Source organism: Hyaena hyaena, unplaced genomic scaffold (assembly GCF_003009895.1).
Source record: "Hyaena hyaena isolate Hyena2069 unplaced genomic scaffold, ASM300989v1 scaffold_137, whole genome shotgun sequence".
Taxonomy (NCBI): domain Eukaryota; kingdom Metazoa; phylum Chordata; class Mammalia; order Carnivora; family Hyaenidae; genus Hyaena; species Hyaena hyaena.
In genome coordinates this window covers 397,494-417,540 of record NW_024080769.1, presented here as the reverse complement: position 1 = coordinate 417,540, position 20,047 = coordinate 397,494, and the positions used below count along the sequence as shown (strand labels likewise).

Sequence of the window (20,047 nt, the reverse complement as noted above, 5' to 3'; positions counted from 1 at the left end):
TATACCCAGAAGTGGTATTGCTGGATCACATGGCAGTTCTACTTTTATTTTCTAAGGAACTGCCATAATGTTTTCCACAATGGTTGTACATTTCACAGGCCCACCACTAATGTACAAGAGCTCCAGTTTTCCACATTCTTGCCAACACTTGTGGTTATATATATATTTTTAATAGTAGCAATCCTAATGGATGTGAAGTGATATTTCATTGTAGTTTTGATTTGCATTTCCCTTACAATCAGTGATGTTGAGTGTCTTTTCATATGCTTATTGGCTATTTGTGGATCTTATTTGGCGAAGTGGTTATTCAGGTTATTTGCCCCCTTTTTGAATAGGCTTATTTGGGTTTTTTGTTGTTCAGCTTTGGAGTTTTATTAAAAAAATACTGTGTATATTAATCTCTTATTCAATGTATGATTAGCAAATATTTTCCCCTTTGTCTAGGTTGATTTTTTACTCTGTTAATAGTGTTTTTTGATTCACAACATTTAAATATTCCTATGAAGTTTAGTTTGTCTGTTTTTTCTATTGTTGCTTACATGTTTAATGGAATAAACAAATTATTGCCAAGAACAATGTCATGCAGCCTTTTCTCTATGTTTTCTTTTAAGAGTTTCATAGTTTTAGTTAGGTCTTCTGTTTAAATCTTCGGTCCATTTTGAGTTTTTTTGTTTTGGTATTAAGTGTCCAACTTTATTTTTTAAGTATCCCTTAGACTTGGGATATCCAGTTTTCCCAAAACCATTTGTTATAAAGGCTCTCCTTTCTGCATTCAGTGGTCTTGACACTCTTGTCAAAAATTGTCTGACCATATGTGAGTGTTTATTTCTGGGCTCTCTATTCTATCCTTTTCATCTGGATGTGTGTCTTTATGCAGGTACCACACTGTTCTAATTACTGTAGCTTTGTAGTATGGTTTGAAATCAGGAAGTGTGGGTCTTCCAGCTTTGCTCTTTTTCTAGATTTTATCTATTCAGTGTCCTTTAAGATTCCATATGAACTTTAGGAGAGATTATTTACTTATTTATTTTTAATGTTTTATTTATTTCTGAGAGAGAGAGAGAGAGACAGTGTGAGCAGAGGAGGGTCAGAGAGAGAGGGAGATACAGAATCTGAAACAGGCTCCAGGCTCTAAGCTAGCTGTCAGCACAAGCCCGACACGGGGCTCGAACACATACACTGTGAGATCATGACCTGAGCCGAAGTCGGATGCTCAACCAACTGAGTCACCCAGGTGCCCCTACGATAGATTTTTTAATTTCTGCAAAAAAAATTAATTGGAAGCACAGTCTTGATAGATGTACGATTTTTGGTTAACAGTGTTTTTTCTTTTCGCATTTGAATATATCAATCAGATCACTGCCTTCTGGTCTCCAATATTTCTGATAAGAAATCTGCCAATATTCTTATTCAGGATCCCTTGTATGTAATGTATCCCATGTCCCTGTTTTCAAGATTTTCTTTTTATCCTTGACTTTTGAAAGTTTGTAATGTGTCTTGTGTGGGTCTCTCTGAATTCATCTTTCTTGGAGTTTGTTGAGTGTCTTGGATGTTTATATTAATGTTTTTCATCAAATTTAGAAAGTTTTCAGCTACTGTTTCCTCAATTCTTTCTGCCCCTTTATCTTTCTTCTGGGTTTCCCACAATACATATTTTGTTTGGTTTGCTTGTTGTTGGCCCATAGGACCCTAAGGTTCTGTTCACTTTTCTTTAGTTTTTTTTCTTTCTATTCTAAGGAGTTGATTATTTTCATTGTCCTACTTTTTAAAAATTTTCTTAAATGTTTATTGGGGCACCTAGGTGGCTTAGTCGGTTAAGCGTCCAACTTTCGCTTAGGTCATGATCTTGCAGTTCGTGGGTTCGAGCCCCGCGTCGGGCTCTGTGCTGACTGCCAGCTCAGAGCCTGGAGCCTATTTCAGTCTGTATCTCCCTCTCTTTCTGACCCTCCCCTGCTCACGCTGTCTCTCTCTCTCCTAGAAATAAATAAAAATATTAAAAAGGAAAATGTAAAAAAAATAATAAATTTTCTTAAATGTTTATTTTTGAGAGAGACAGAGTGCAAGTGGGAGAGGGGACAGAGAGAGAAGGAGACACAGAATCTGAAGCAGGCTCCAGGCTCTGAGCTGTCAGCACAGAGCCTGACACGGGGCACAAACCCACAAACCGCGAGATAATGACCTGAGCTAAAGTTGGATACTTAACAGACTGAGCCACCCAGGCGCCCCTTCATTGTCCTACTTTCAGGTTTGCTGATTCTGTCTTCTGCTTGTTCAGAATTGCCTTTGAGTCTTTCCAGTGGATCTTTCATTTCAGTTGTTATATTTTACATCTCCAGAATTTTCTTTTTGGTTTCTCTTTAGATTTTGCCTCTTTTTTGATATTTCCATTTTGTTCATACATTGCTTTCTTGACTTTTCTGCATCTTTGTAATTCTTTAAGCATCTTTAAAATGATTGTTTTAAAGTCTTTCTCTAGTAGGGCTGCCATCAGATCTTTTTCAGAGGCAGTTTCTATTGATTTTTTTTTTCCTTTGAATGGAGTTGTCCCTGAAAATTTTTTCCTGTTCTTAGTATACCTTGTGATTGTGTTGTTATTGTTGTTGAAAACTGGATATTTGAATCTGATAATATGGTATTCCTGTTAATCAGATCCTTCTCCTTCCCCAGGGTTTGCTCTTGTTGTTTTTATTTATTGTTCTTCTTTTTTGATTGTTGTAGACTGTCTCTTTGCAAAAGATTAACCTGAGGTATAAACCTAAGGTGTTTTGTGTTTTTTCTCAGCCTGCATGTGTGGCCAGTTTGTAATTTACCCTGTATCAGCTGTTGCTTTTGAGAAAAAGAGAACAATGAAGGGAGGCAGAAGTGCTTTGAGGCACTGGAAGTAACTTTAGCCAGAGTAGAGGAGGGGCTTACAACAGTGGGGGAGGTAGCCAACAGCAATGGCCATCTTCCTCTTTGTATGCATTCCTTTGATCAGAAATAGCAGTCAGTAATTAAAGCACTGGTCACCAGTAGTTGGGGGATAGTTGTTTTTGCCCACTCTTGTTCCTGTAGGCTGTGTGCAAGCTGCTCCAGGAATATGTGCACAGCTGCTTGCCACTGGGGGTGGGGAATGAGTACCTTTTACTGCACTCAGGAGCTGCAGTTTACCATGCAAGCCATGCCCTAGAAGTTGCAAGCCTTCAGTAGACTCTAGAGTTTCAAAATGGTTACATTAGATTCTGCCAGTGCAGTTATTAACAGTGTAGATGGGGAGACAGATTCCTGATGCTTTCTACTTTGCCTTCTTCCCAAAATCCTCTCCTCTGATTTGTTACTTCTTAAAATATTTTTTTCCATAAATGAGAAAAGAACTCAGAAAAATAATGGTTTAAAACCTTTTTTAAATACTGTGATGGGCTACTGGGGGGTGGGAGATAATTTTGTTATGTGCCAACCCAGAAATTTATAAATTTACAATATTAGCACAAATGAATCAAATTAATCTTATTTGGTAGACATTTTTAACCATATAAATTTGTTGTTGGGAATGTGAAAATAGAACCATCAACCTATGTTATGTTTTCTTGATAAAGACCAAACTCTTTCTTTTTACTTCACAGACAATTGTGGCTATTAACAAAGACCCAGAAGCTCCAATTTTTCAAGTGGCAGATTACGGAATAGTCGCTGATTTATTTAAGGTAAGCTGGCCATCGCAGAGGTGGCTGTTACCTAGATTGTCATCTAAGAACCTTTTAGAGTTGGTCCGAAAAGAAGCTATTATAGGAAAATATTGTTATATTTGTGTACCTGTGTATCTCCCTGTGTATGTATATATTAATACATGTACACAGTTTTGAAATACTCAGAATGAAGTTGTCCTGATAAATACATGACATTTAGAAAGTATTATAACTTTCCCTTTAAGAGGGAGTCCGTTGGGGCCATTGTTTTTCACACTAACTTTTCCTCCCACTGGTGTATCTTAGTGGTCAAATGACTGCCATTAATTACTGTTCTTACAGGGGTGTCTGGGTGGCTCAGTTGGTTAAGTGTCCGACTCTTGATTTTGGCTCAGGTCATGATCTCACGGTTCATGGGTTTGAGCCCCACATAGGACTCTGTGCTTCTGGTACAGAGCCTGCTTGGGATTCTCTCTCTTCCATCTCTCTCTCTCTCTGCCCCTACCCCGCTTACTCTCTCTTTCAAAATAAATAAATAAACTTAAAAAAAAAAAAAGAGGTAGTCCATATTGTCTTTAAAATATCCACATGGCTTTTGGCATCTTCTGTGCAGTTAGTACACAATGTGAAGTGATTCAGGTAACTATAACCTAGAATCATATTTGACAGGTACCATAAAGAAATTCACATCTTAAATAACCTTATTCAGAGATTTGTCAGCAATGCTACAGCTTTTTAGGGGCAGAGTAGGCACTCAAGTCCAGTTTATCTGACTCAACAAGTATGCTCTGCTTGAGAGTGAAAGGCCTTCCTAACCTGATAAATGTAGGAGAGAACACTTACTTCCCACTCTTCACACTCTTCACTGTTTTGAGTGTTCTTTCTACCCTGCCACCACCCTGTAGTTGTCCTACCCGTGAGCGAAATTAGTGATATCGATGTGCACCTGATACTCATTTGGCCACATTTAAAGGTGATAACTCATGCATGGCCTGGCCTCTTTTTGTCCCTCAGGGCCTGCCTGCAAACTTCTAGGTTGCCTTGGGCAGAGAGTACTCATGCAGGCATTGAGGCTCTGAAAGTAGCATTCAGCCCCTGGAGAAGTGGGTTTGCTAGAGTGAGGAACCCCTCGCATAGAATTACAGTGAGTTACTGTGGGCCTTAATAGAGAGGCTGCAGCCTGAGAATAGAGCCAGGGTGGTCCTCTTGGCAAGAGGATTGGCCCATTAGTGTATGTGATCCAGATGAACTAATGAATGTATTTTGAGAACACATCTGTACTTTGAAGTGTGTGTTCATAGAGCATCCTTCCCCTCAGGAGCACCCTACACCCTGCCCCTCAGAGAGCCTGTATCTTGCCTTGGGAAGAGTACAGCTCCTCTTCAGTGATCCTGGGGTCCTGTAATTGAAATTTAGGATTTAGGTAGTTCTGCTGCACTTGTTACCTGGCCCAGCCGTGTAAGAACAATATATATGTTTTTAAGTTTATTGTTTTGAGAGAAAGAGCATGTGTGTGGGTGAGCTGGGGAATGGCAGAGAGAGAAGGGGAGAGAGTCCCAAGCACAGAGCCTGACGTGGGGCTTGACCTCATGAACCTTGAGATCATGACCTGAGCCAAAATCAAGAGTCGGACACTTAACCAACTGAGCCACCCAGGCACCCCTGTAAGTACAGTAATTAATGGCAGTCATTTGACCACTAAGATACACAAGTGGGAGGAAAAGCTAGTGTGAAAAATACAAATTTTTTGTATCTCTGTACAAGGATAACTTTATTCAAGTACCAAGCATTTAACTCCAGTGAGAAGATAAAGTGGTAAAGACCTTTTAAATTAAAAGAATGAAATTAAACACTTCTGAACCCTGTCCAAGTATTGTGTTGACATTTTGCAAACAGACATCTATTGTAGTAGCCTTTTATTTTTCTTCAAGAGAATATTTTAATAAATTTTCAAGTAGTTTTGTTTATGTTTTTCTGTTAGTGTACTGTGTATTGCAACCTACAGACAGGGCTTACTTGGTAAATGGATGAAGGGTTAGACAGTTGGAAATTTGTGATATTTATACAGTGGACACCTGCCTTGGGGCAGGAGCATCTTTGTAGCAGTTACTGATGGAATGGTTTCGTACACACTATGCTTCTTGCATTTAGGGCAGATCCCAGGTTTCACATGAGAAAGAGACAGGTATGTGAGAGAGTGAGAGTATGTGTGTGCCAAGAGAGGTATCTTGGTGAGAGTCCTAGGATAGTAGAACTGGAAAGGGACCCCAAGAATCATTCAGTTAGCTGATTTCCATCTGGAGATTCTTAAGCTATTCTTGGTGTTTTAAGAAGCCTCATTTGATTTGTGTTTGGACTAAGACCTAACGTTTATTTGCTTTTAGCTAGCATTATATTAAGGTAGTGATTATCTCATCCTGCTCAGAAGTCCTGAAGCACAGTTATATATTCCTTTAATATAAATGGAGAAAAGTTAATCCTTTAAAAAGCAGTCTGGGGAAACTGATTAGATTATGAAAATGTTAAAAACATTGCTTCGGGGGGCGCCTGGGTGGATTAGTCGGTTAAGCGTCCGACTTTCGCTTAGGTCATGATCTCACGGTTCGTGGGTTTGAGCCCCGCGTCGGGCTCTGTGCTGACTGCCAGCTCAGAGCCTGGAGCCTGTTTCAGTCTGTGACTCCCTCTCTCTCTGACCCTCCCCTGCTCACGCTCTCTCTCTCTCTAGAAGTAAATAAAAAAAAACCTTAAAAAAAAAATTTAAAAACAAAACAAAAAAAAAAACATTGCTTCGGGGGCACCTGGCTGGCTTGGTTGGTAGAGCATGCGACTCTGATCTTGACATTGTGAATTCAAGCCCCATGTTGGGTGTAGGAATGAATTAAAAATAAAATCTTAAAAAAAAAAAAACAACTGCTTGAGTTGCAGCTTTCCGTTAGCTACTACATGTGTAACACAAACAAGTCATGTTCTTTTTTAAGAACATGTCCCAAAGAGGTGTGATTTGGAGAAATTATTCTGCAAGTTTTTGGCACAACTAACCCAGGCTTCTGATCCCATTCTTTCACTCATCACCCTGCCTTCCCATCTCATCAGGGACTGTACTGTGGCCCGGTGGTTCACCACTACTGCTCTACCCTTAATAAATTGCAGTAAAAAGGACCTCACCTTTGGCAGACTCCAGGAATTTAGACGATATCCATCAGATTGTTTTGTCAGTTGAAATCAGAATGAGTTTAACATAGATGAATATTGGAGTGATTTTGACCAAAAAATGGACAAGGTAGTGTAGTGACTATACTCTGTCTTTTAAAAATCAATTACTGGGGATCCTGGGTGGCTCAGTTGGTTAAGCAGCTGACTTTGGCTCAGGTCATGGTCTCATAGTTCATGAGTTCGATCCCCACATCAGGCTCTGGCCTGACATCTCAGAGCCCGGAGCTTGCTTTTGACTCTGTGTTTCCCTCTCTCTGCCCCTCCCCCACTTGTGCTCTGTCTTTCTCTTAAAAACACACACACATTAAAAAAATTTTTTTAATTAAAAATTAAATTTTTAATTAAATTTTTTTTAAAAAATCAAATAGTTAAAAGTACAATTATGCAAATTATGAGTGAGTGAGAGCATTATCTATTTCAGATTAAGGCTTTAAAGAAAATATTGTAAGTCAGGGGTGTCTGCCTAGCTTAGTTGGTAGAGCATGCAGATCTTGATTTCAGGGTAGTTAAGTTCAAACCCCATGATGGGAATGGAGATTCCTTAAAAAAATAAAATCTTTAAAAAGAAAAGAAAGAAAATATCATAAGTCAAATAATAGTTATGTAAAAGGACTTTTTTAGACTAAATTTCTGTGTAAAAATTTTAAATTTTTAAATGTGACTAATAATTCTCCAAGTGATATGAGTGTCCACCAAACTTCGTGTGTGGTGTAAAAATGTATATTTATTCCTTACTATTTATTGTTTTATTTTACCCTTCAGTAATCATGAGTTAGAGATGACAAGTTGGCTTTTTCTTAATATAAGAAAAATAATATGATATAGTAGTTAAGAACTTTAATTCAAATTCTGTCTTGGCCACATACTAGTTATATTATCTTGGCCAAGTTACTTAATTTCTCTGAATTTAAGCTTCCTCAAAGTAATATAAATAATATACTACTGACCTTACATTATTGTATTGAAAGTTAAATGAGATTATGCTGTACCTAGTACAGTCTTAGTTAAATATTAGCCTACCTGTTTGTATTTCTTTTCATATAGGTACCTAATAGGTGTTCAATAAGTAGTAAATATTGTAATTGGAGTCAGAGTGACAGAGCACAGGACACCACCTGACTGGTGGTGGTGGTTGTTTTTAATAGCTTTCCAGAGATTTAATTCACAAATCATAAATTTCGCCCTTTTAAAATGCAAGTTCATTGAGTTTTAGTATATTCAGAGTTATGTAACCATCAGCTATTTAATTCCAGAACATTTTCATCACACTGAGAAGATGCACATGCACAATCACTCCCTGTTCTGCACTCTCCCCAGCCACTGGCAGCAACTAACCTATTTTGTGTTTCTATGGATTTGCCAATCTTGAACATTTCATATAAATAGAATCCTGTCATATATGGGCTTTCTGTGGCTGGCATCTTAGCATAACGTTTTCAAGATTCATCTGTGTTGTCTCCTATATCAGCACTTCATTTCCTTTTAGTGCAAAATTGTGTAGATATATGCCTCATTTTGTTTATCCGTTAATCATTTGATGGACATTTGAGTTGTTTCTACTCTGGCTATTTTAAATGCTACTATGAGCATTTAAGTTTTTGTACAGACATAAGGTTTTGAGATAAAACCTTATATAAAATGAGATTTTTGGGTATATATCTAGGAATGGAATTTCCGGGTTACTTGAAAAACCCTGTTTTTAGGATTTTGAAGAACTGTCAAACTGTTTTCCAAAGTGGCTGCCCCATTTTACATTTCCACCAGTAACGTATATGAAGGCTCCAATTTCCCTATACACTCACTAACACTTCTTACTGTCCCATCTTTTTTGTTACAGACTTCCTAATTGTATGAAGTGGTAACTTGTTGTGGTCTTGACTTGTATTTCCTTGATAGCTAATGATGTTGAGCATTTCTTTATGTGATTATCAGCCATTTACAATGCACCTTTTTTGGAGATATGTCTGTGCAAATCCTTTGCCCATTTTAAAGTTGTGTTATTTGTCTTTTTGTTGTTGAGTTATGAGTTCTTTATATATTCTGGTACAAGTCCTTTATTAGATATATGATTTACAAATATTTTCTTCCATTCTGTGGTTGTCTTTCCTCTTCCTTTCTTTTTCCTCCCTTCTTCCTTTCCTCCCTTATTCCCTCCCTCTTTCTTTTCTTTCTTTCTTAATTATTTTTATTATTGGCTTTATTAAATGAGTCATGAATGAGGCAGCATCCCATCTAGCGAGTAGAGGGAGCTCCTGTCTTTTCATTTTCTCCATGTCTTTTGATGCATACAAGTTTACATTTTGTTGAAGTCCAGCTTATTTTTTCTTTTATTGCTTGCCCTGTATTAACTGTCATATATGTGAAACTTTTGTCTAATCCAGTAGAGTGATTTTAGGCCTACAAGTATCTGTTCCAAGTCCCCACTTTGATTTCCTTTGGGTATATACCTATGGATTGCTGGATAATATGGTAATTCTGTGTTTAGCTTTTCAAAGAATCTCCAAACTGCTTTCTCTAGTTGATGCAACATTTTACATTCAGCAATGTTCAAATGTTCTAGTTTTTCCACATCTTCCCTTATACTTGTTACTTTTCATTTTTTACATCAAAGCCATCCTAGTAGGTATGAAATGGTATCTCATTGTGGTTTTGACTTGCTTTTCCTTGATGACTAATGATGTTGAGCATATTTTCATGTGTTTATTGGCCATTTGTATATCTTCTTTGGAGAAATGTTTATCCAAATCCTTTGCCCATTTTCTAATTGAATATTTGTTCTTGAGTTGTAGGAGTTCTTGTGTATTCTGGATATTAAACCCTTATCAGATCTATAGTTTTGAAATATTTTCTCCATTTTGTAGGCAGGTTGTCCTTTCACTTTCTTGATAACGGCCTTTGTGCAAATGTCTTAAATTTTGATGAAGTCCAATTCATCTATATTTTCTTTTGTTTCTTATGGTTTTTTTAGTTATATCTGAGAGTCCATTGCCAAATCCAGGGTCAGGAAGATGTACCTCTAAGTTTTCTTCTAAGAGTTTTATTGTTTTAACTCCCCACAGTTATGCCATTGATCCATTTTGAATTAATTTGTGTATACGGTGTGAGGTGACATCCCATTTTCATTCTTCTGCATGTTATCCCAAGCACCATCTCTGTTGGAGAGACCATTCTATTACCATTGATTGGGTTTTGCATTCCACCTGTTTTTTTAAACTTTTCCTTTCAGCCTCTCCCCAGTGTAGCTGTTCACTAGAGCATTCTAATCCCTTTACTCTCTGTCTAGAACCTACAGTGTATATCTCTGTCGGTCTCCTCTCAGTTTTTGTCCACGATGCTTTTCTCCTCTGTGTTAATGTCCACACTTAATCTCTTCCTCAGAACTCCTGGATTTTGAGCATTTAGTGACGTTCTTCTCATCTTACAGTGTAATGTAAGTGTAATGTACACAGTGTAAGGTGAGCACATTTTTAATTGAGTAGCTCATAGGCCTCTGTCTTTTTCCCTCCACCAGGGGGTGGAACTCCTTGTGGGCAAGAATCAGGCCTGAACTTCTTTACCTGCCATGGTGCTTACCCTGAGGAAATACTACTTAAATAAGTGAAATATAGTTGTGTTGTGATTTCTATCAGTAGATTGTCTTATTTATTTAATGTTTTTATTTATTTTTGAGAGAGAGAGAGAGCAGGGGAGGGGCAGAGAGAGAGGGAAGACACAGAACCTGAAGCAGGCTCCAGGCTCTGAGCTATCAGCACAGAGCCCAACATGGGGCTCGAACTCACGAACTGTGAGATCATGACCTGAGCCGAAGTTAGAAGCTTAACCAACTAAGGCACCCAGGAACCCCAGATTATTTTTAGATTTATTTTTATTGTTTTTTAGTTTATTTTTTTTTTAATTTACATCCAAGTTAGCATGTGGTACAACAATGATTTCAGGAGTATATTCCTTAAGCCCCTTATCTATTAAGCCCATTCCCTTCCCACAACCCCTCCAGCAACCCTGTTTGTTCTCTAAATGTAAGAGTCTCTTATGTTTTGTCCCCCTCCCTGTTTTTATATTATTTTTGCTTCCCTTCCCTTATGTTCATCTATTTTGTATCTTAAAGTCTTCATATGAGTGAAGTCATGTGATATTTGTTTTTCTCTGACTGATCTCACTTAGCATAATACCCATCCATGTAGTTGCAAATGGCAAGATTTCATTCTTTTTGATTGCCGAGTAATACTCCATTGTATATATATACCACAACTTCTTTATGCATTCATCCATCGATGGGCATTGGGCTCTCTCCATATTTTGGCTGTTGTTGATAGTGCTGATATAAACATTGGGGTGTGTGTGCCCCTTCAAAACAGCACACCAGTATCCTTTGGATGACTATCTAGTAGTGCAATTGCTGGATCGTAGGGTAGTTCTAATTTTTTGAGGAACCTCCGTACTATTTCCCAGAGTGGCTGCACCAGTTTGCAAAAGAGATCCTCTTTCTCCACATCGTCACCAACATCTGCCTGAGTTGTTAATGTCAGCCATTCTGACAGGTGTGAGGTGGTGTCTCAGCATGGTTTTGATTTGTATTTCCCTGATGATGAGTGATATTGATTGAGCAATTTTTCATGTGTCGATTGGCCATGTGGAGGTCTTCTTTGGAGAAGTGTCTATTCATATCTTTAGCCCATGTCTTCACTGGATTATTTGCTTTTTGGGTGTTGAGTTTGATAAGTTCTTTATAGATTTTGGACACCAACCTTTTATCTGATATGTCATTTGCAAATATCTTCTCCCATTCTATGGGTTGCCTTTTAGTTTTGTTGATGGAATCCTTTGCTGTGCAGAAGCTTTTTATTTTGATGAGGTCTCAATAGTTCACTTTTGCTTTTGTTTCCTTTGCCTCCAGAGAGTGTTGAGTAAGAAATTGCTGCAGCCAAGGTCAAAGAGGTTTTTGCCTGCTTTCTCCTTGAGGATTTTGATGGCTTCCTGTCTTACATTTAGGTCTTTCATCCATTTTGAGTTTATTTTTGTGTATGGTGTAAGAAAGTGGTCCAGGTTCATTTTTCTGCATGTCACTGTCCGGTTTTCCCAGCACCACTTGCTGAAGAGACTGTCTTTATTCCATTGGATATTCTTTCCTGCTTTGTCAAAGATGAGTTGGCCATACCTTTGTGGGTCCATTTCTGGGTTCTCTATTCTGTTCCATTGATCTGAGTGTCTGTTCTTATGCTAGTACCATACTGTCTTGATGACTACAGCTTTGTAATACAGCTTAAAGTCCAGGATTGTGATGCCTCCTGCTTTGGTTTTCATTTTCAAGATTGCTTTGGCTATTTGGGGTCTTTTCTGGTTCCATACAAATTTTAGGATTGTTTGTTTTAGCTCTGTGAAAAATGCTGGTGTTATTTTGATAGGTATTGCATTGAATATGTATGCTTTGGGTAGTTTTGACATTGTTTTTGTTTTTGACATTGTTTTTATAGTTTATTGTCAAGTTGGTTTCCATATAACACCCAGTGCTCATCCCCACAAGTGCCCTCCTCCATGCCCATCACCCCCATCAGTCCTCAGTTTGTTCTTAGCATTCAAGAGTCTCTCATAGTTTGCCTCCTTCCCTCTACCCACCCCCCATTTCCCCCTTTCTTCTCCCCTATGATCCTCCATTAAGTTCCTCCTAAACCTCCTATACATGTAAACATGTGGTATCTGTCCTTCTCTGCCTGATGTATTTCACTCAGCATAGCATCCTCAAGTTCCATCCATGTTGCTAGTTTTGACATTTTAACAATATTTGTTCTTCCTATCCAGGAGCATGGAATATTTTTCCATTTTTTTTGTGTTTTCTTCAATTTCTTTCATAAGCTTTCTATAGTTTTCAGTGTATAGATTTTTCACCTCTTTGGTTAGATTTATTCCTAGGTATTTTGTGGTTTTTGGTGCCATTGTATATGGGAGCAATTCCTTGATTTCTCTTTCTTTTGCTTCATTATTGACGTATAGGAATGCAACTGATTTCTGTGTATTGATCGTATATTCTGCAACTTTGCTGAATTCATGGATCAGTTCTAGCAGTTTTTTGGTGGAATATTTTGGGTTTTCCATACAGAGTATCATGTCATCTGTGAAGAGTGAAAGTGTGACCTCCGTCTGGCCGATTTGGATGCCTTTTATTTCTTTGTGTTGTCTGATTGCTGAGGCTAGACTTCCAGTACTGTGTTGAATAACAGTGGCAAGAGTGGACATCTCTGTCTTCTTCCTGACCTTAGGGGGAAAGCTCTCAGTTTTTCCCCATTGAGGATGATATTAGCATTGGGTCTTTCATATATGGCTTTTATGATCTCGAGTATGATCCTTCTGTCCCTACTTTCTTAAGGTTTTTTATCAAGAAAAGATGCTGTATTTTATCAAATGCTTTCTCTGCATCTCAGATTATCTTATTTTAAATATAAATTTACTTTCATTTAGTCTTACTGAATAGGGAGCTGTCTCTACAGTATCTAAAATGAAAATAAGACTCAGGTTCACATTCAATGAGCCGGATTTGGCATTTTCTTTTCCCTGAGTAAGACATTGTTTGGTATGCTTGGAAAGTCTGAGGTTGATCGAATAAAAAAAAGGATATAGATAATCGACAAAGTCCCCTTAACCGTTTTCTGGAGAGTATTTCTATAAATTGTTTAAAAATTGTGTGTTCTAACTCAAGTTAATGTTTGTTTCATTTAAAAGAAGTTGGGCTCTAGCCTATTTTTCATGAAACACGTAAGTCCCATGTGAGGCTTGTTTAGCATCATCTGTGTGACTAGCATAAGCTCATGGTCTCTCCATGGAGGAAAGCTGGGACAAGTGGTGCCAGCACTTACTGCTGCCCCTGAGCTAATGCCTGCTGGCTCCATGGTAAACACGGGCCTTTTAATAGGCTGGAGACAAAGTGACATTCGGAAGAAACAACATGTCGACAATTTCCTTAATAAATTTTGTACGAACACATTATTTCCACCTAATGGAAATGTAGCGCTTTTAAATAATTGAGAGCCTATATTCATCAGTGGCGAGTTCAACTGGGATCTCTCTGAGCTAGGACAGCCGACAGCCCTGTGGAAGACTGGGTAATTGATATTTTACACTAGTGGCATGGCTAGTTTTCAGGTGGGCTCCGTGTGACCCTCCCCTGCAGTCCCCACACACGGCCTCTGTTGTGCAGGCTATCACAAAGCAGCTTCACACTGGAAGCTCCAGTTGCAGCCACTGAACTGCCAAGACTAAGGGTTAGTAATGAATCCTTTTTAAAATGGGAGCCAACTCCATCAGTTTTCCTTTGCTGTGGTTTCTTACTTTGTCTGCTGACCAGAAATTGCAGTAGCACAAGGCCTGTATTTTCATAAAGAATGGTGAAATTGAATGTTCACCGTGCAGCCTACTTTTATGTACAGAAGGACGGTAACATGTGCTGAAGAAGCAGCTGTAGTGTTTGTGGAAGGAAAGATGAGTGAGCAAATAGACAGTGAGAAAACAAGTGCTGGGGGGGGTGGAGGGCAGCAGGAGTCATGACCAAGGAGGAGACTTTGGTGTGGACTTTGAAGGAAAGTCCGGAGTGCAGTAGGGGGAGGAAGAATGCTCAGAAAACATGAAGGTAAAAAATACACATTACTCTCCTCACAAAAGATACATTGGACTCCTGTTCCTGTGGTGCCTTTGTAAGGTTTGTGGTTGTGTCGGAAAGGTTCCTAGGTAGTGCATGGGCCAGTGGCCCTGCTGGCCGCGTGTCCGGGTGGTTTCTGCCTGCAAAGCTGTACCCCGCAGACGGGGTAGAAAGTCTTCCCGCGGACGGGAGGGAGGCCCGGCAAGCAGGAAGGGGGCGTGTGGCTTCTTTTGGCCTCTGTGCACTTCTTAAGGATCTATGACCACAGCACACTAAAGTCTTAAGTTGCTTAATTATATTTTTTTTTAATTTGCAGGTAGTTCCTGAAATGACTGAGCTGTTGAAGAAAAAATGAGTTCTCATATTTCAAGAAGGAAAATATGTCAAAGTATTCAGTCAAAATAGAAATTCATCACTAGTATAATAATCATTGAAAGTATGGAGAGCTAAATTTCATAAATTTCATAATTTCAGAAAAAATTCTCACAGATGCCAGAATGCTTTTTTATGAGCCTCTTATTATATTTCTTTTTAATTATTTGTGGTTCCAATTTTTTGAAATTTTCTAATTCTTTAATAAAATATATCATAATAAAACATTTCCGCAGCTTTAGAACTACTAGAAATATGCCTAGTTTTGTAAAGAAAGAAAACTTAAGGAGTAAAAATTTATTTTTCTTTGCCTGCCTTGTTCATGGAGGACTCTGTTTTATGCAAGATTGTAAACACAGATGTTCCCACCAGACTAATCATCTTAATATAGTTGTTGAGAGAAGGGAGCTAGATTGGGAAATTCAGTTTAAAAAGCATGGCCACAAAGCATGAATATTATTTAAATATACTTCAGTCTTCAGAAAACCATAACTAATATGACAAAAGCGGATCTGACTTAAACCTGGTTCTGCTGAATGCATTTCCTTGGCTTAAGTTAAATTTAATTGTCCATCTGATTTCAAAGTTTTGTCAGATTATAGGACTTGGTGTCTGTAAAGGAGTGGGGGATGAAGAAGGAGGGGCTGCTTTGACACAATATGGCCTCCTTCACTAACAGATAATTCGATGTTCTAAATATTTAAAATCCTGCTCAGAGAATGCTTTGGCTTTTCTCTGGCCCTCCTGATGCTTCCTTTGGGTTTTCTTAGAAAGCAGCCAGGCATGTGAGACGGCCACTCGTGAGGCTGCCTCTGGGACTCTCACTCTGCTGCCCTAGGGCACAGCTGAGATCAAGAGTGCCTCAGGCGCTAGAAGCTGGTGTGAGTGCTGGCCCAAGAACAGGCTAGTGAGGCTCTGGTCCATCCTGCAGGAAGGCGCAGGCAGTTATCTGGGGTCCCATAAAAGCCAGGAGTCCATAGACAAGTAGAATGAAGACAGCTGCGCCTGAAGCATACCTGCTGACTGGAAGAGGACATGGCAGGGAAGGGATGGGAAGTGCCCAGTCATCCATGAGGGGATGGGCGGAGGTTGTCAACCAGTCCCTTTATGTGGCCAGCCTGGGGTTTGGCTAGTTGAACTAGCCAACTAGTTGAACTGATTTGTGTCGTAATCACTTGCTGTGAAACACATAGAAGTTAAAGGTCTCTGGCATTTTAACCTTCTTGAACCTAATAGGATGAGAAGATGGCAGTAAAACAAAGCACAGCATGCTGGAATGTCAGCACTGAGTGCAGGACACTGAAGTGCAGAGTAGTGAAGAAATGAAGACTTGTGCAAGACCACAGGTCTGAGGCTCTTTCTCGGGGAGCTGACCTTGCTCAGGGCCCTCTCTCTTTACCCTGTTGGTACCTGGGGATAGGAGAGATGCACAGATGACAGGTGCAGAGGGACCCCTAGTCTAGGGTGTGCTGGCTCAGGGAGGACCAGTCCTAGGTCGCACATCTGCGTGGTTCCTAGCCTCAGAGTGGAACTGATTGGTCTTGGGTTTCCTGCTGTCATGACCACCATGCCCCACCTCCATAACAGCATCAAGTACCACGCTTCCTGTATGCTAGCCACCACTGGAACACTTCCCACAAACTAAACCTTCAGTCCTCACAGCACCCTGTAGGAGAAATGCTATTACTATCCTTGCTTTTACAGATGAGGGAGCTGCGGCCCAGCAAGGTTCTATAACCTGCCCAAATTCAGATAGCCTGTATGTGAGAGCCAGGATTTGAAACCCGGAAGTCTGGCTTCAGAGCCGTGGTTTCACCAGTGTAGGTTTCTGCCTCACCTTGGCTCAAGGAACAGGGAGACTCGCTGCACAGTAACCTCAGGTAAAGGGTGCTAAGTGCTTGGTGCCAGGTGGGCAGGGCACACATTCAGGATCCTAGATGAGAAGGAGAGATGGTGGTCGGGGCTTATGTCTCCAGCAGGATTTTATTCACCTCAGAAGCCCCTCTAAGTGCCTACTTAGAGTTTACCTTGAAAAGGCAGCTGTGTGAGATGGAGGCAAATTGTTAAAACTATAATATATGCCAGAAGGTGCAATTTGGTATGTTCTTTTTATCCTGTGTTTTATTGGACACCAAGCTGTCAGCTCCTAATGACTCTGCACCTATATCAGACTTGAGGACCCAGAACAGCAGCTGGAAGCAGTGTAGGGACAGATGTTAGGGGTAGCTTTCTGTGTGTGTGTGTGTGTGTGTTTTCTGATTTTCTCCCTAGTTTTATGAAGTCTTTGGTTAACCTTATACAGCCCCTGAGAGTTGGGTGGCCTGACAGCTCAGATCCTGGAGCCTATTTCATATTCTGTGTCTCCCTCTCTGCCCCTCCCCTGCTCGTGCTCTCTCTAAAAAATGAATAAACTGGGGCGCCTGGGTGGCTTAGTCGGTTAAGCGACTGACTTTCGCTTAGGTCATGATCTCGCAGTTCGTGGGTTCGAGCCCCGCGTCGGGCTCTGTGCTGACTGCCAGCTCAGAGCCTGGAGCCTGTTTCATTCTGTGATTCCCTCTCTCTCTGACCCTCCCCTGCTCACGCTGTCTGTCTGTCTCTCTCTCTCTCCTAAAAATAAATAAAACATTAAGAAAATAAAAAATAAAAATAAAAAATGAATAAACGTTAAAAAAACAAAAAAAACCTAAAATGTATGTCCATATATCAAGAATGTTACACAAAGTGCTATCTGACTTCCTAAGGCCTTGCCACCTGAGCAAGTCTTAAGCACCCTCCTAGCAGCAGGGAGCCATTGACATTTTTTGAGGAGAGTCTCATAACCTAACCTAGGGGAATAATCTAACCTGGTAGTGTATTCAGGATGGATAGATGGAGGAGATGGAAGGATTTGGGAGGCTGTTGCAGGAATCCTCTGCCCTTATGCCCCAGATGGGTTTGGCTGAAAGCTCTTTGGTTACAGAATGGGTCCTTGGAGACTGTGGAAATGGGTCCAGTGCTGTGGGCGAGGCTGGCAGAGAGTGGGACTCTTCCTCCTGGAATAGTGTGGGAGCCATGCTGCCAGTGGAGCCTGGGTGTGTCTATACGGGGCTGGAGGGCTTATAACTCCAACTGTAAGTGCTCTCTTTGCTATCTTCCTGAAAGGGATGATCAGCTTGGTTGCGTTTCACGCTGTCTCTCACAAGGGATTTTTGTCTTGGTCTACATAAAAGTGGGCTTTAAAAGGCTGGGAAACCCAAAGAACACGTGATTACAACAGATGGATTTGGTTAGCTATTGCTGAGCTAAAGGAGGTTTGACTGATAACCTTGTAAAAAGCCCACATAGAGTGATACACTGCCACAATCTCATAGTGCCGTAGGTTTTAAAAAATGTTGTGTGGGGAGCACAAGTGAAGAAAAGTTGCTGATAACTGTTGGTTTATAAAACACTTTCATGTAAGTTACTCCATTAGAGGTGGAAAGGGTGAAGAAATCAGGCTCTCAGAAGGTGATTTGCCCCAGGTCACAAAGCAAATGGTAAAACCATTTTAAAACCATGTTTAAAAACACACCAGAATTTGTGGCAAATATTATTTATTAAGAATCTACTAAGTACATTATGTATCCTTCTCTAATACAACAATTCCCCCAAGTGGGTATTGTTATCTCTGCTTCCTAGATGAACAAATGGGCTGAAAGGTAACTGACCAGAGAGGCGCAGTCAGTGAGATGCGCAGTCTAGCATCATAGCAGGCTGCCTCCCAACATCTCCCAGCTTCTCCAGGACTCTCTCTTGCTGGCACTGCCTAAAACAAGTGAGCTTGTCATTAGAAGCATGGAACATTGGTGGAACTGGGAATTTATTGAGAAGTAAGCTGGCATTGACTTTTTACAGTACCTGGAATGGTGTGAGGTCAGGTCCTAGTGAGGCTTCCCTTGTCTGGGTTTCCGTCTTTGCCTCCCACACCTGGTCATGTGGTTAAAGGCAGGTTTCCTAACTGACTTTTTCTGCACTCACTTCCAGCTCAGAGGGCTGTTCTCTTTCCCAGTGTGGGGTTGCATGGGGAACACTGGGGTGTGGGACCTGGGGGCCAAACAGTTCAGGAGGACTGAACACTGAGTAGGCTGGTCACAGGGACACTTGTGTTCTTATCCTGGTTCTGTTACTTCCTCAGAGGCAACCTGGTCATATCCCTTCTTTTGGGCTTCATGTTCATTATCTGTAAAATGGCAGATTGAATTTGGTCATCTTTCATGCTGTCTTTAAGCTTTAATCTGTGAACATGTTGGCAGATCTCAGTTTAGGTAGATGGAAACAATCTAAATATTTTTGAGAGCTTTTTATGCCCAGGATGCTCTGCTGAGCCCTTTACATATATCACCTCATTCTTGCCTCCTAATCCCACAAGGTGCATTAGGGGTCCCCACTCTCCAGATGAGAAAACTGACACCTACAGACCTTAAAACATTTGCCCAAGGATTCACGGCTAGTAAATGGTCACCTTAGGCCAAATTCTACTCTCAACTACGTGTCCTGTTCTCTCTGGGATCACGGTGGACATATCTAGTGAATGCAGCCTGGCCGAGGCAGGCTGATGTGGAGAGGAGCAAGATGAGACAGCTGAGCCGAGTTCAGAGGGAGCTGTCAAAAGAACCAATGAAGAAGTGAATCCCAGGCAGAAGGCCCAGCAAAGGCAAAGAACAGAAACACCAAGAACATGACGGACTCTGGACCCCAGTCCCTGAGTCCCTGTCTAGCCTGGCATTCCTCCATTCTGAACCAGTCTTTGCTTAGGGAAGCAGGAGTCTTTGTGCTAGAATCTGGATCTGGTCTGCACACTAGCTATCTTTGGCAACATTTAGCAGACCCAGGTCCCAGAACCCCATGTCCCTTCTTTATGCAGTGGAGACAGAGGTGAGCCTACCTAGTTATGAGGCGTAATTGATGTTGAGAAGGCTCCTAGAGTGCTTGGTGAAAGGTGCCCCGTAAATCTCAGACACTAAAGGATTCTTCCACATTCATCACAGTGTTTAATGCCCTGATTGATCTCCAGGGTAGTCAATTTCATTTGCCTGTTTCAGGATGAATAGGCAGCCTGCTCCCCTATGCTGTGGCCTAGGGCTCTGCATAAGATTATGCTAGCACGGTCTCTTTGGTAGCGTGCAATAAATTCAGCAGCAAATGTTCCATC

At 40.5% G+C, this 20,047-nt stretch overlaps 1 protein-coding gene across 3 annotated transcripts in view; it reads left to right on the top strand.

Moving 5' to 3' along the window:
• Positions 1-15,121, top strand: part of ETFA (electron transfer flavoprotein subunit alpha) — an 84,213-nt gene extending 69,092 nt beyond the window's left edge. For all 3 annotated transcript variants that reach the window (XM_039238234.1, XM_039238236.1, XM_039238235.1), the window contains 2 exons: positions 3,603-3,683; positions 14,822-15,121. In XM_039238234.1, the coding sequence (XP_039094165.1) occupies positions 3,603-3,683; positions 14,822-14,860 (120 nt within the window). In that variant the 3' untranslated portion in view covers positions 14,861-15,121. The remainder of the gene's footprint in view (positions 1-3,602; positions 3,684-14,821) is intronic.
• Positions 15,122-20,047: the final 4,926 nt, after the last annotated feature.